The 17,087-nt window shown below is 44.7% G+C and overlaps 2 protein-coding genes across 6 annotated transcripts in view; one reads left to right on the forward strand and one right to left on the reverse strand.

The window, feature by feature from the left end:
* The window catches only part of LOC144667837 (alpha-2,8-sialyltransferase 8F-like), a 1,155,130-nt gene that overhangs the window by 34,549 nt on the left and 1,103,494 nt on the right, over positions 1–17,087 (reverse strand). The gene's annotated exons all lie outside the window — the stretch shown is intronic.
* The window catches only part of wipf2b (WAS/WASL interacting protein family, member 2b), a 33,904-nt gene that overhangs the window by 5,015 nt on the left and 11,802 nt on the right, over positions 1–17,087 (forward strand). For both annotated transcript variants that reach the window (XM_078529334.1, XM_078529335.1), the window contains exon 5: positions 11,719–12,366. In XM_078529334.1, coding sequence (XP_078385460.1) covers positions 11,719–12,366 — 648 coding nt within the window. The remainder of the gene's footprint in view (positions 1–11,718; positions 12,367–17,087) is intronic.

The raw sequence follows: 17,087 nt of genomic DNA on the forward strand, positions 1-17,087 counted from the left end.
TGAAGCACTGCAGCCCATGTGGTGTAGGTACACCCACAGGGCTGTTGGGGAGGGAATTCTAGGATTTTGACCCATCAACAGTGAAGGAATGGTGATATAGCTCAGTCAGGATGGTAAGTGACTTGGAGGGGAATTTGCAGGTGGTGGTGTTCCCATGCATCTGCTGCCCTTGTCCTTCTAGGCGGTAGAGGTCATGGGTTTTATGTTGCTGCAGTGTGCATTGGTGGTGGAGGAATTGAATATTTAAAGTGGTGAATCGGGTGCCAGTAAGTGGGCTGCTTTGTCCTGAATGGTGTCAAGCTTCTTGAGTGTTGGAGCTGCATTCATCCAGCCAAGTGGGGAGTATTCCATCACACTCCTGACTTGTGCCTTGTAGATGGTGGAGAGGCTTTTAGAAGTCAGGGCATGCGTTACTCGCTGCAGAATACCTAGCCTCTGACTTGCTGTTGTAGCCACAGTATATATATGGCTAATCCAATTCATTTTCTGATCAGTGGTAACCCACAGGATGTTGATTGTGGGGGATTCAGCAATGGTAATGCCATTGAATGTCAAGGGGTAGAATGGTTAGATTCTCTCTTGTTGGAGATGCCAGGCACTTGTGTGCACAAATGTTACTTGTCGCTTATAAGCCCAAGCCTGAATATACTCAAGGTTTTGCTGCATTTGGATGGACTGCTTCAGTATCTGAGGAGTCGCGAAATATGCTGTATATTGCGCAATCATCTGCGAAAACCCTCATTTCTGACCTTATGATGGAGGGAAGGTCATTGATGAAGCAGCTGAAGATGGTTGGGCCTCAGGCACTACCCTAAGGAACTCTTGCAGTGATGTCCTGAGACTGAAATGATTGCCCTCCAGCCATCTTCCTTTGTGCTAGGTTTGACTCCAGCCAGTGGAGCGTTTCCCCGCTGATTCCCATTGGCTTCAAGTTTTGCTAGGGCTCCTTGATGCCACACTATGTCAAATGGGGCCTTGATATCAAGGGCAGTCACTCTCACCTCACCTCTTGAGTTCAGCTCTTTTGTCCATGTTTGAGCCAAGGCTGTAAGGAGGTTAAGAGCTGAGCTGAGTGGCTCTGGTGAAACCCAAACTGAGTATCAGAGAGCAGGTTATTGCTGAGTAAGTGCTGCTTAATACAACAGTCTTGATGAGGTACTTGTGGTTTCTGTCCAGAGTGCACAGATGGAGAGGGTGGGGAATTGTGCATCAGTCTCTGGCCGCCTAGGGTGATCTTCAGATTCCTCTTAGCGCTGGCACTGTGAAGGTGGAATGTACTAGAGACTGTTTTACGGGTGCTTGTTTTTAGGTTAGTCGGCCAGCTTAGCAATATCGTCGTTTAGTATGTCTTCCAGCTCCAGGAAAGCCTGAGCCAGTATGCCACTGCTGATGTCATCTGCATAGATAAACTGCAGGGATAGGATTAGCGGTAGGTTCTTGGTGTACAAGTTGAACAGGGCTGGGGCTAAGACAAAAACGAAAAGCTAAGAGCTACTGCGGATGCTGGAAATCCAAAACAAAAACAGAATTACCTGGAAAAACTCAGCAGGTCTGGCAGCATCGGTGGAGAAGAAAAGAGTTGACGTTTCGACTCCTCATGACCCTTCGGCAGAACTGGTCCTGCCGAAGGGTCATGAGGACTCGAAACGTCAACTCTTTTCTTCTCCACCGATGCTGCCAGACCTGCTGAGTTTTTCCAGGTAATTCTGTTTTTGTTCTGGGGCTAAGACAGACTCCTGGGGTAGCCCTTTCGTCTGTTTCCTCCAGACGTTAGACATGTCACCCACATACACCCTAAATTGTCTGCTCTGGAGTAGCAGTTCAGTGGCGTCAGTAACCTAGGGAAGGCGAACTCTTGATATTTTGACAAATAAGCCAATGTGCCAGGCTGTATCGTCAGGGAAAATTGCCCCTGTTTTAAGATTCCTCTGAAAACCATTTTCAATGGAAGTGGTTAATGCAATTATCTGGTCTGATTAATGCACCTGATTGCATGTGTTGCTTCCTTGTCGAAAGCCTGCTTGGTCCACAATCAGGGTGGGATGGAGGAACTTAAAGCAATCACCATCACCAGGGAAAAGATACTGGGAAAAGTATTAGACCTGAAGGCTGACAAGTCCCCAGGACCAGAAGGTCTGCATCCTAGGGCCTTAAAAGAAGCGGCTGTAGAGATAGTAGAAGCATCGATTATAATCTACCAAAATTCCTTAGATTCTGGAAGGGTCCCAGCAGATTGGAAAATAGCTAACGTAACACCTTAATTCAAGAAAGGAGAGAGACAGAAAGTGGGAAACTGTAGCCCAGTTAGCCTAACCTGTGTCATGGGAAATTGCTAGAACCCATTATTAAGGAGGTTATAGCAGGATACTTAAATCATAATGTGATCAGGCAGAATCAACATGGCTTTCTAAAAGGGAAATTGCTTAACTAATCTAATGGAGTTCTTTGAGGAAGTAACAAGCAAGGTGGATAAAGGGGAACCTGTAGATATGGTGTACTTGGATTTCAAAAAAGCATTTGATGAGGTGCCACATCAAAGGTTATTACACAAGATAAGAGCTCATGGTGTAGGCATGGATAAAGGATTAGTTGGCTAACAGGAAGCAGAGATTAAGGATAGTGGGTCTTTCTCGGGTTGGCAAACCACAGGGATCAGTGCTGGGGCCTTAACTATTTACAATCTATATCAATGACTTAGATGAAGGGACTGAATTTATGTTAGCTAAATTTGCAGATGACACTAGGATAGGTAGGAAAGTAAGTTGTCAAGAGGAAGAAGAAAGCCTGCAAAGCGCTATAGATAGGTTAAGTGAGTGGGCAAAGATTTGGCAGATGGAGTATAATGTGGTAAAGTATGAACCTATCCACTTTGGCAGGAAGAATAGAAAAGCAGTATATTATTTAAGTGGAGAGAGATTGCATAACTAGATGGTATAGAGGGACCTGGGTGTCCTGGTACATGAATCACAAAGTTAGTATGCAGGCACAGCAAATGATTAGGAAGATAAATGGAATGTTGGGGTTTATTGCAAGGGGAATGGAATATAAAAGTAGGGATGTTTTACTGCAGCTGTGCAGGGTCTTTGAGATCACATCTGGAGTACTGTGTACAGTTTGGTTTCCTAATTTGAAGAAAGATATAATTGCATTAGAAACAGTTCAGAGAAGGTTCACTTGACTAATTCCTGGGATGGAGGGCTTATTTTATGAGAAAGGTTGAACAGGTTGTGCCTATGCCCATTGGATTTTAGAAGAATGAGAGGTGATCTAATTGAAACATATAAGATCTCGATGGGACTTGATAGGGTAGATAGCAGGAGAATGTTTAACTAGAACTAGGGGGGACAGTTTAAGAACAAGAGGTCTACCTTTTAAGATGGAAATGAGATTATTTTTCTCTTGGAGAGCCATTAGTATGTGGAATTCTCTTCCCCAGAAAGCAGTGGACTGGGTCAATGAATATTTTCAAGGCAGAATTAGATAAATTTTTAATAGACAAGATAGTCAAGGGTTAATGGGTCAGACAGGAAAGTGGAGTTGAGACCACAACAAGTTCAGTCATGATTTTATTGAATGGCGGAGCAGACTTGAAGGGCTGAATAGCCTACTCCTGCTTCTAAGTCCTTTGTTTCTGTGCTCTCCACTTCCTGCTTCATCCGACGTAGGATTAGTAGCTCTACAACCTTGAAGCATACTGATAGCAGGGATATTGGTTTGATGGTAATTTTCGGCCTTTGCCTGGTTTTGGCAGACCAATGGCTTTAGGCATGTGGCAACATTTTGACAGCCTTTTGTAAAGAATTGGGCCAATCAGGAGCAGGCCCATGGGCTCAGATGTTTTAGGAACTCAGGGAGGATGTTGTCATAACCAGCAGTACAGCAGTAGTGCCCATCTTGATGATTTTGTAGAACTTTGCCCAATTCCAGGACAAGACCTGAACCCTTCACAAGGCCAAGCACTGCCTATGGAAGGATCTCCACTTGCTCCAGATTTGCTTCATCACTCTTATTTCAGTGGTGCCTTCCAGTGTGAAGGAGATGACTCGCTACCTGATTGGCATTTGAAATAGCTTTATTCTTATTCATTCATGGGATGTAGCTAGGCCAGCATCCCAATTGCCTATGCTCAGAGGGCATTTAAGAGTCAACCACATTGCTGTGGGTCTGGAGTCACATGTAGGCCAGACCAGGCAAGGACAGCAGACCCAGATGGGTTTTTCATGGTCATCATTAGACTTTTAATTCCAGATATTTATTGAATTCAAATTCATGGCATGGTGGGATTTGAACACAGGTCCCCAGAGCATTACCCTGGATCTCTGGATTACCAGTCCAGTGGCAATACCACTATGCCAGCGCCTCCCCTTGACAACTGATTATCAATAAGGATGTTCTGATAATCAGCAATAAAAGATGTTAAAGGAAGTGATCATTTCCACTCTCCAACAGCTTCATGGCACTATGTGGCCTACCACTGAGCCACAAACACACCAGGAATGATTAAATCCCATTCCGGCTACTTGTATGCATGACTCTTGGCACTTCGTGCAGCAGTCCCTTAGTACTGTCCATGTCAGAAATTCCGTCTTTCGGGTGAGATGCCAAAGAAGGCCCCCATCTTCCCTCTCTGGGGCATGTAAAAGATTCCATGGCACTATTCGATTAAGAGCACTGGAGTTCTATCTGGTGCCCTGGCTGATATTTATCCTTCAACCAACATCACTAAAACAGATTATGTGACCACTTGTCTCATTGCTATTTGTGGAACCTTGCTATGTGTAAATTGGCTACTGCACTTTTTACATTACAATACTGAATAGATTATTTAAAATATAATTTGTTGGCTATAAGTGATTCGAACCTCCTTGCATCATGAAAAGTGCTATGCATACATTCGTACCCTGGTTTTATATTCTAGTTGGTATTAAAGAGCTGAGCTTTCATTTAGAAAGACCTACCATGATACTATCAGTTTTCAGGCGGCCTCACTCTACAATCACTCACCATCCTGACTTGGAAATATATTGCCGTTCCTTTCCTATCGCTGGGTCAGAATCCTGGAACTCCCTCCCTAATAGTACTGTGGACTGTACCTACACCACAAGGACTGCAAGGGTTCAAGAAGGCAGCTCACCACCACCTCCTCAAGGGCAATGAGGGATGGGCAATAAATGTTGGCCCTGCCAGCGAAATCCACATCCCGTGAATGAATTTTTAAAAAAGTCCTGATTACTACAAAAGCAAAATACTGTGGATGCCGGAAACATGAAACTAAAGACAAAAATACTGGAAATGGAAAGAGAAACAGTGTTAATGTTTCAGCTTGAATAAAGGTATCAACCTGAAACATTAACCCTGTTTCCCTCTTCATAGATGTTCCCTGACCTGCTAAAAAATGTAACCATTTTGTCTTTTTAGTCCTGGTTACTGTTGTGAAAAGACTCCTGGGCTTAAAAGTTGGTTTTGCTTCTAAACCATTACTCCAATATCTGATTCCTAGCACTAATTAACTTATTTTTTTATCAGACTTTTTAATGAGACTTCTCTCTGTGTGCTGTGAAATTAAAAATGTGTGACAGTTCTCATCACATTTTATTACATTCTCACCTTGCATTAAAGCTGCAATACCCTACTGTCACACCATAACTGAAGTCCACAGAAAGTGATTTGGGTGGGATACTTCAATGTCCGTCACCTAGAGTGGCTTGGTAATGCCACTACTGACTGAGTTGGCAGAGTCTTGAAAGACACATCTGCCAGACTGAACTTGTAGCAGGTGGTGAGGGAACTAACAAGAGGAAAATTGCTTCTTTACCTGGTCCTCACCAATCTATCGCAGATACATTTGTCCAAGACAGTATAGGTGGGAGTGATCATTGCATAGTCCTTGTTATATAGTCCTAAAGGTCTACAGCACAGAAAAGGCCCCTCGGCCCATCGAGTCTGCACTGGTCAAACAAGTACCTAGCTATTCTAATCCCATTTTCCAGCACTAAGTCCATAGCCTTGTATGGCATGGCATCGCAAGTGCACATCCAGATACTTCTTAAATGTTATGAGGGTTTCTGCCTCTACCACCCTTTCAGGTAGAGTTCCAGATTCCCACCACCCTCTGGGTGAAAAAATTCTTCTTCACATCCCCTCTAAACCTCCTGTCCTTTACCTTAAACCTATGCCCCCTGGCTATTGATCCCTCTACCAAGGGGAAAAGTTCCTTCCTGTCTACCCTATCTATGCCCCTCATAATTTTATTCACCTCAATCATATCCCCCCTCAATCTCCTCTGCTCCAAGGAAAATAATCCCAGTCTATCCAATCTCTCCTCGTAACTAAAACTCTCCAGCCCAGGCAACATCCTGGTAAATCTCCTCTGCACTCTCTCTAGTGCAATCACATCCTTCCTACAATGCGGATTCCAGAACTGCATGCAATACTCTAGATGTGGCTCAACCAGTGTTTTATACAGTTCCAGCATAACCTCCCTGCTCTTACATTCCTTTATATGCCTCAGCTAATAAAGGCAAGTATCCCATATGCCTTATATACATGTCCCACTACCTTAAGGGACTGGTGGACATGCGCACCAGTGCATGATCCTCCGTACTTCCCAGGGTCCTATCATTCATCGTGTATTCCCGTGCCTTGTTTGCCCTGCCCCAGTGCATCACCTCACACTTATCTGGATTAAATTCCATTTGCCACTGATCAGCCCATCTGACCAGCCCGTCTATATCTTCCTGTAATCTAAGGCTATCCTCCTCGCTAATTATCACCCCACCAATTTTCGTGTCATCTGCGAACTTACTGATCAACCCTCCTACATTTAAGTCTAAAACTTTTATATATACCACAAACAGCAAGGGACCCAACAGCGATCCCTGTGGAACCCCACTGGACCCAGGCATCCAGCCACAAAAACATCCCTCGACCATTACCCTCTGCTTCCTGCCACTCAGCCAATTCTAGATCCAATTTGCCAAATTGCCTTGGATCCCATGGGCCCCTACCTTCGTTATCGATCTCCCATGCGGGACCTTATCAAAAGCCTTGCTGAAGTCCAAGAACACTACGTCAAATGCATTGCCCTCATCTACATACCTGGTCACTTCTTCGAAAAATTTAAACAAATTGGTCAGACATGATCTCCCCTTAACAAAACCATGCTGATTAATCCCTGCCTCCCCAAATGTAGATTAATTCTGTCCCTCAGAATTGCTTCCAATAGTTTCCCCACCACTGAGGTTAGACTGACGCACCTGTAGTTCCCTGGTTTATCCCTTCCTCCCTTCTTGAATAACGGTGTCACATTGGCTGCTCTCCAGTCCGCTGGCACCTCTCCTTGGCCAGAGGGGTATTGAAAATTATTGCCCGCGCCCCTGCTATCTGCTCCCTTGCCTCACTTAACAGCCTGGGGTACATTTCATCCAGGCCTGGAAATATATCTACTTTTAATCTTCCCAGACCACTTAGAACCTCCTCCCTTTCCATGCTAATTTCTTTAATTATATCACAGTCCTTCTGCCTGATTTCCATACCCATGTCATCCCTCTCACTTGTGAACACCGACACAAAGTATTCATTTAGAACCCTACCTACATCCTCCGGCAAGTTACCACTATGGTCCTTAATGAGCCCTACTCTTTCCCTAGTTATCCTCTTACTCTTCACGAAAATAAAAATACCTGGAAAAACTCAGCAGGTCTGACAGCATCTGCGGAGAGGAACACATTTAAAGTTTTTTGCTTTTATCCTCTTACTCTTAATGTATTAGTAAAATAACTTGGATTTTCCTTTATTTTACCTGTCAATGTTTTTACATGCTCCCTTTTTGCTCTCCTAATTTCCTTTTTAAGTTTCCTCCCTATACATTCTATACTCCTCTAGGGCTTCCGCTGTTTTGAGCCTTCGGTATCTATCATAAGTGTCCCTTTTTCTCTTTATCCAATTCTGTATATCCCTCAACATCCAGGGTTCCATGGATTTGTTGGTCCCACCCTTTATCTTTGCTGGAATATGTTGGCCCTGTACACTCCCTATTTCCTTCTTGAATGAGTCCCACTGCTCTGACTCAGATTTACCTAAACGTAGCTGCTCCCAGTCCACTCTGGCCAAATCATATCTGATCTTATTAAAACCGGCCTTCCCCCAATTTAGAACTCTGATTTCTGGTCCATCCTTGTCCTTTTCCATAACAACCTTGAATCTAATGGAGTTATGATCACTATCTGCAAAATGCTTCCCCGCCGATACCTCTACCACTTGCCCGGCTTCATTCCCTAAAATTAAGTCCAGGACTCTCTTGTTGGACCTTCTACATACTGGCTTAAAAAACTCTCCTGGCTGCATTTTAAGAATCCTGCTCCCTCTAAACCTATCACACTATGACTAACCCAGTTTATGTTGGGGAAGTTGAAATCCCTCACTATCACTACCCTATTATTTTTACACTTCTCTGAAATTTGCCTACATATCTGCTCTTTTATTTCTCTCTGACTGGTTGGGGGCCTATAGTACACTCCCAGCAATGTGATTGCTCCTTTTTTGTTTTTCAGTTCTAACCATATGGCTTCATTTGAGAAGCCTTCTAAGATGTCATCCCTCCTTACTGCTGTAATTGATTCCTTGATCAATATTGCGATACCCCCTCCTCTTTTACCTCCTTCCCTGTCTCGCCTGAAGACCCTAAAGACCCTATATCCTGGAAAAAGAAATAGTTTCATCATTGCCATCTCTGAAACTAGCTTTCAATTCCAGATTTATTAATTGAATTCAAATTTCACCAGCTGCCATGGTGGGATTTGAACCATTGTCTAGAGCATTAACCGGGGCCTCAGGATTATTAGGCAAGTGACATTACCATTATGCCGCCATTTCCCCTTGTGAAGTCGAAGCCCTGCCTTCATATTGAGGTAATCCTCCATTATGTTGTGTGGCACTACCACTGTGCTAAATCGGATACATTCAGAACAATAGTCTATTCAGTACTGTAATGTAAAAAGTGCAGTAGCCAATTTGCACATAGCAGGGTTCCACAAAAAGCTTAAAACCGGGCACCCATGAAGCGCTGTGGGCCATCAGCAGCAGCAGAATTGTATTCAATGGCAATCTGTAATCTCATGGCCCAGCATATTCCTCACTCTACCATTATCATCAAGCCGGAGGATCAGCCCTGGTTCAGTGAAGAATGCCGGAAACAGCACCAGGAGGAATGGGGAGAGGAGGACGCCAAAAGAGGCAGCCAGTCCAGTCCAATTTGTGGCTCCAGAGCAGACCAACCGTGTTCTGAGAAAATTCTTAGTGTGACATTACAGGAAAACAGGTAGTTGATTGGTTAGGGCATTCAGGCTTGAGCTGATAAGTGGCAAGTAACATTCGAGTACAAGTGCCAGGCAATAACTATCTCCAAAAAGAGAATCTAATCATTGCTTCTTGACGTTCAATGGCATTATGATCGCCGAATCCTCCACTATCAACATCCTGGGGGTTACTATTGACCAGAAAAAGAACTGGACCAGCCATAAAAATATTGGCTACAAGAGCAGGTCAGAGGCTGGGAATTCTGTGGAAAGTAACTCAGTTCTGACTCCCCAAAGTCTGTCGACCATCTACAAGGTACAAGTCAGATGTTGGAATACAGTCCACTTGCCAGGATGAGTGCAGCTCCAGCAACACTCAGAAAGCTTGACACCATCAAGGACAAAGCAGCCCGCTTGATTGGCACCCCATCCATCACCTTAAACATTCACTCCCTCCGCCACTGATGTACAGTGGCAGCAGTGTGTACCATCTACAAGATGCACTGCAGCAACTCACCAAGGCTCCTTCGACAGCACCTTCCAGACCTGTGACCTCTACTGCCTAGAAGGACAAGGGCAGCAGAGACGTGGGAGCACCACCACCTGCAAGTTCCCCTTCAAGCCACACACCATCCTGACTTGGAAATATATCGCCGTTTCTTCACTGTCGCTGGGTCAAAATCCTGGAACTCCCTTCTTAACAGTATTGCAGGTGTTCCTACAATACATGGACTGCAGTGGTTCAAGAAGGTGGCTCACCACCACCTTGTCAAAGGCAATTAGGGGTGGGGGAAAAATGCTGGCCTAGTTGGCAGTAAAAATGACTGCATCCTGGGAACGAATGAAAAAAAACAGACCACAAACTGAACTAGACCAGCCATATAAATAGTTTGGCTACTACAAGAGCAGGTCAGAGGCTAGGAATTCTGAGGTGTTTAACTCACCTGCTGATTCCCCAAAGCTTGTCCACCATCTAAGAGGCACAAGTCAGGTGTGTGATGGAATACTCTCCACATGCCTGAATGAATGCAGCTCGAACAACATTCAAGCTCAACATGATCCAGGGCAAAGCAGTCCGCTTGTTCGGCACCCCATTTACTAACCTGAAGGTTCACTCCCTCCAGCTTCAACGCGCAGTGGCAGCAGTGTGTACTATATACAAGGTGCACTGCAACAACTCACCAAGGCTCCTTCAACAACACCTTCCAAACCTGTGACCTCTACCAACTAGAAGGACAGCAGACACATTGGAACACTACCACCTGCAAGTGACCCTCCAAGCCACACATCATCCTGACTTGGAACTATATCGCCATTCCGTCACTGTCGCTGGGCCAAAATCCTGGAACTCCCTTCGTAACAGCACTGTGGGTGTACCTATGCCACATGGACTGCAGTAGTTCAAGAAGGTGGCTCACCACTACCACCTTCTCGAGGGCAATTAGGGATGGGCAATAAATGTTGGCCTAGCCAGCGACGCCCACATATGAAAGAATTTCTAAAATGTCCTGTGTAGTTGGGAGGTGAAGCTACCTTTTATGAAGCAATCAAGCTTCTCACATTATCCACGTTGAAAGAGCGAATTAAGGTTTTGCAGCAGTGCAGGCAAGATCGAGCTGTGCCGGGTTTTAGCATTCATGCTATTTACCTGTGTTTGGGCTCCAGTTCTCCTGCCAGCCACCAAACTAGAAATGGGTGAAGGTCAGCAGCATAATTATGCAGCTGAAGTGCTTTTGATTTTCTTCTGTCTCTGCCGCAAATAAAATCCATAATGTTAAAACTGGAACAACGAAGGCTGTAAATGTTTTAGTGGATTTTTTTTCCAATTTCTTCCCTCGCCCACAAGCTCATGTTAATGGAGAAAGTCAACAAGAATTTGCACTCCTAATTACTGTGCAGTGACTCCAGCTGTAAAGTATATGTGTGGGGATGTGAATAAGGAATTAATTACGCTTGAACTGGATACTGATGTGGTTGAATAGGCAGCTAGGGCCAATCATCCAGAGACATGATGGAAGAACGATCAGCCCCCCCTGCTCCTTTCCCCTTTCGACATTGTTGACTTTTTGCTGTAGAATTGTTTTATGAGCACACTCTTGCATCTTTGCCAAGTAAGCCCTGACAATGACTGTTGACGGGCTTTTTGATTGCGAGTATATCGTGACTGTTTCTGTCTACAGTTGCTGTTCTCACGCATGCAATTCCAGCAGGGACCAACAGTGGGGAATCTGAACACTCTTTTAACTCTGGGATGTTCAGGCCAATGGAAGCTATCCTACTGCTGATCAGATAACTGAATTGTACATCTGGGTTAGTATCATTCACTAGTCATGGAGCAAACTCACTAAACCATCAAGGAGTCTAGGGTGAAGTTTTTAAATATAGCACTTTACGTTTCAACTGCATATTCCTTTTATTTCAGAATCTGCATCCGGTAAAACAGCACTAAATCCACCTAGCTCAAGATCTGCTGCTCCGCGACCTCCTTCCAGCAGTAACCGTTACAGTGATGATTCTGATTCACAGAGTAAAACATCACCACCAGAACTTCCAAGAGTTCATCGACCTTCATTACCGGATCTTTCCAGCACATCCCGCCCCAGTAGTGCTGGTGGTGTGAGGCACAGCGCATCAGCACCGCCACCACCTCCTCCAATTGGAAGACGTACAAATCCACCTCCACCGCCTATGCACAGCAGCAGAACTCATTCCAGTGGACCATACAACAGGGAAAAGCCTTTGCCTCCTACTCCAGGACAAAGGACTCCTGGCAATCGAGATGGACCTCCTGCCCCTCCTTCTGTCAAGCCTCCCCCATCACCAAGGCTTGGTAACATTCAGAGCCAGCCTTTGCCACCCCCTCCCCCACCTTATAGGCAACCTCCCCATGTACATAATGGCCCTTCCAGTCCTGGGAATGAAGCTGCCCCAGAATTGCCGCAGAGACACAACTCGTTATCACGCAAGTCAGCAGGACCAATGCGGGGAGTCGCTCCTCCCCCTCCATCTCCTTCACCCTCCCAAAACCGACCACCACCACCTGCTAGAGATCCGCCAAACCGAGGTGCAGGTAAGAGCTTTGTGTGTACGTGTAACAGAGATCAAATGTAGTGGATGACTGATGGAACTCTGAAGTGAAACACATTTTATTAGCGATAGTTGAAATGTTACCTTGTTTGTACAGGAAACTGTTTGAAAATGGGGCAATTTTAAAAGTTTTATCCCTGGGTTCGGGAGAGGAAATTTCATAGGAGGTTCCTGCTGCTGATCTGTTGATCACTATTAAAAAGTGGATATTGAATGGGTACATCATCATGGTGGGCAGTGAAACCCAGGAACCACCTCCCCTTGCTCCCCCCGCACTGGCCAAATGGCTTCCCAGCACTCATTATGGCTGCTTGGGGTTGCTGGCAGTTAATGGCCTGTACACCAGCCTTTGGGTGAGGTAGGGGAAATTGAACTGAAGTACCTATTTAATTTATGCACTTTAAAAAATGATATTGTGATATAATAAGCATACAGTTAACAGCCACAATGTACTTAGTGGTAACGTCTTCACATTTCTTAATATATCATAACAAAAACAGAATTACCTGGAAAAACTCAGCAGGTCTGGCAGCATCGGCGGAGAAGAAATCAGTTAACGTTTCGAGCCTTCATGGCCCTTCGGCAGAAGGCTCGAAACGTTAACTGTTTTCTTCTCCGTCGATGCTGCCAGACCTGCTGAGTTTTTCCAGGTAATTCTGTTTTTGTTTTGGACTTCCAGCATCCGCAGTAGCTTTTAGCTTTTTGTTTTTATCTTAATATATCATGTCCATTTCATTGGGCTTCAAAATATTTAAAGGGGACCTATCAAAAGTTAAGAAAGTTGGCTGCAAGTGCTGTAACCTGCAAGGCTACAGATCAGGTGCTGGAAAGTAGGATTAAAATGAGTGGCTTGTTTCTTTTTTCCCTTTTTGGCTGGCGCAGACACGATGGGCTGAATGGCCTCTTTCTGCACTGCAACTTTTCTATGGTTCTATGGCTGAAGGCCTATTGTTCAAGACACTAAACTTGAACAGAGTATGATAAAGAAGTAGTGATCAGGTAACATCAAGCTTCGATTTAAAAGAAATACTTAGGTTGCAGGAAGAAGGGTAAACTGAGACCAATAAGGAGTTTCTAAATGTTTTGCAGTCCAAGATAATGAGTTGGGATAGGAAAGAATACAGCACGTTTTGATTTTTATAAAAAAAAATATATATAGATGTCCTTTGTTGCAAATTCTAGTGTTACAGCCAGAATTTGCAGTTCCTTTTGGGAATCTTATTTTGATGTGCAGAATGGCCACGTTACAAGGCACAGACATTCAACTACTGCCACTAAAAATTAATACATTTAATCTCTGGAATGAAAGGGAGTATTTCTTCTATTTTTAAGTCACAGATGATGAGAGAGGCTGCAAGAAAGAAACATTTAAATTTGTTGCCAATCACGTCAGAGAAGTTGTTTAATTTTAGAGCTGGCATATGGCAGCGTGCTGTGGATCAGAATGTTGTTCCTGATGGCTGCTTGTTGGGGAGCTGTTACAACATCTTTGGTTTTTGTCCAAGCAGAATACATAAGATGGCAATAGTTTTTGAGTAACTACGTCACTGGAATTCCCGTGCAAAAATAAAAAATGTTACTGATTCTGATAATTCATAGTTGACCCAATACAATTTAAGAAAGTTTTTTTTTTGTTTTGGTCAAATGATCCTTGAGGGCAACACCGGACTTCCGGTAAAATTGGTCATGGCGTGAATTTTGGACACCTCATTACAAGAAGAAATGGAGAAGCCGCAGTGTAGATTCATTAGGATGTTACTAGGATGAGTGGTTGCAGTTACGAAGAAAGGTTTGGGAGGCGAACCTAAGGGAGGCCTTCAAGACTATGAAGAACTATAAGACAAATAGTGAAAGATTTGTTTTCACTGGTTGGTGAGACTGTAACAAGAGGACAGAAGTTTAAAATCTAAGAATTGAAGAGGAACCTAGAAAAAAATGCCTTTACATAGAGACTGATTGCAGTGTGATTTGGTAGAGAACCCTGAAGATGTATGGAGAGCAAGTGAGAATAGATTTGGTTAGGAGCTTCATGTAGAGAAAAGCACCAGCATAAACCTAATGAGCCATATGACTAGTTTCTGTGCCAAGGCATTCAATGACTCCATAACATTTAGGACTGATATCAGCAGTTACTTCTAGTATAAAGAGTAAAGAATACATGGAATGGGCCTGCATGTAGAACACTGGATGCAAAAATTCTGGAATAATTTAGAAAACTGTACCCTGTGATGATGGGGAGGATGGCCATGGTAATTCTGAAAGGCTGAGTTAAAATGGGGACAGGTTGTAAAAAATGATAAAAAGGAATTTGATAGGTTGATAGGGGGAATTTAGATAAGAGATAATTCAGATCATTTTAAAATTAAGGCTAGGACGCTCAGGAGTGAAATTACCAAGCACTTTTTCCACACAAAAGGTAGTGGAAAACAGGAACCGCCTTCCCGAAAAGGCTGTTCTTGCTGGGTTAAATGGAATTTTCAGGACTGAGATTGATAGTTTTATTTTAGGTAAGGATATTAAGCTATATGGAGAAAAAGCAGGAAGTGGAGTTGAGATACAGATCAGCCATGATCCTGTTGAATGACAGGCTCGAAAGGCTGAATGGCCTACTCCTGTTTTAAGGGGCCGTAACTTCCTCGGAGTGGCAATCAGCGTCGGATTGCCATTCCGTGCCCACTTACCTACGCCGAATTTCTTCCGTGCCTGTGTCGTCCAACCTTCCAACTCAGGCCGGTCGAGATCCGGGCAGCGCAGCTATCTCCAAAGCCCAGCGCCAAAGTCCAGCACCGTCGAATTGAAGGAGGACTTGCCCCCTTTTTTTATGGTGCCAGCTGCCATAAAGCAGGTAAGTTTAAAGGTCCCATTGAAATTGTCAGGGAGAAGGTAAGTGAAAAGGATTTGGGGGTGGAGGTGTTCAGAGGTCAGGTGGGGAGGATGGGTTGGATATCGGGAGGGGGTACAGTGGGCCGGACCATTCGGCGAGGGTGGTGGTGTTGGGGGTCGGACATTCGGTGGCGGGGGGGCGGGTCAGACATCAGGTGGGTGGTGCAGCGGGCCGAACATTCATGGGGGTGGTTGGGCACCTGGAGGGGAGGGGGGGTGGAGTTCAGGGGTCGGGTACCTGGAGGGCTGGGGGGTCGGACATTTGGAGGGCTTGTTGGGGGGGGGGGGGGAGGTGTGTGGGTGGGTGTTCAGTCATCAGGAGGGGGTGGAGTGGGCCGAACATTCGGGTGGGGGGCTGGGGTGTTGGGCATTTTGGGGGGGTGGGGGAGTTGCAATTTTGGGGTGTGTGGGTCGGACATGTTGGGGTGGGGGTCAGGTCAGGGGGTAAGAGCCAGGCCAGCGGAGGGGGGTGCGTGGAGCGTTGGGTGGCGGTGTGGTGGGGGAAAGTGGTTGGGGAATACAGTGGGGAGAGGGCGGTTAGTCAGGGGTGGTCTAGTTCCTTGGGGGTGTTGGGGCTGTGGGGGGAATCCCGTTGGGGGATTGGTCTGGGCCTTTACACTTGTTATGCAGAAGTTAGAAGAGGTTTTAATTTTTCTAACTTTCTCTGAGTAACTATTGGTGTAATCCTGGCAGAACCATCTGAAGTTTGCGATTTAAACCGCATTTTCGGATGGTTCCCAGCACAGCGCAATTGTCCAGACGAAGTGTGTGCTTCTGGATAATTGCCGTGCAAACCCTTACCTGGGAACTTCCCAGAGGGATTCCCCAGAGCATCTTTGGGGCACCCCCCAAATCCGACGCTGGGGAGCTTGGAGGTTAGGTCCCAATATTTCTAAAATGGAATTTGTCTTCTGTGTTTATCTTGCCATTGCCTTTTAGATTACTTTTTGTACCTGCGCATTAGTTTTTAGGGAGGACCTGGACACCTAAATCTCTCTTCTCAATCTTAGTTTTTCAGCATTAAGAAAATATTCCAATGGTCTTTCTTAAATCCAGTGCTACTTCTGTTACAGTTTTGCCCATTTACTAAATCCACCCTATGTCCACTCTTCATGCTTCCATCCAATTTATGTACTTCCTAACTTATTGTCATCTACAAACATGGATGCATAATAACAAATCTCTTTTTCCTTCATCCAGTTCATTGATGCATATGGTGAAAATCTGACCACACTACAAATCCCTGAGGAACATCACTAGCCACACCTTGGGGAGATGGCGGTGTGGTGGCAATGTCTGGAATAATAGCTTGGGGACACAGGTTCCATTTGAATTCAGTTAATAAATCTGGAACATAAAACTAGTCCCATGAAACCATCTTAGATTGTTGTAAAAACCCATCTTTTCACTAATGTCCTTTAGGGAAGGAAATCTGCCATCCTTACCTGGTCAGGCCTCTGTGACTCCAGACCCACAGCAATATGGTTGACTCTTAACTTACCTCTGCTATGGCCTAGCAAGCCACTCAGTTGTAGCAATTGGGGATGGGCAACAAATGCTGGCTTAGCTAGCGATGCCCACGTGCCATGAAAGAATAAAGGAAAAAAATATATCAGGGCACATTGAATTGATCCCTATTCTCTAGCACATCTCCCAATCCATCCCACAATGTTATCTCTAATTCTTCCAATTTTACTTTTGGTGGTAATCTCTTATGTAGAACCTTATCTAGAACCTTATCAATACCTTCTGGAAGTCTATATAAACCACATTCATGGACCATTTGCCTTATCTACCATGTTAATGATCTCCTCAAAAAAT

This window comes from Cetorhinus maximus, chromosome 25, assembly GCF_964194155.1.
Source record: "Cetorhinus maximus chromosome 25, sCetMax3.hap1.1, whole genome shotgun sequence".
Taxonomy (NCBI): domain Eukaryota; kingdom Metazoa; phylum Chordata; class Chondrichthyes; order Lamniformes; family Cetorhinidae; genus Cetorhinus; species Cetorhinus maximus.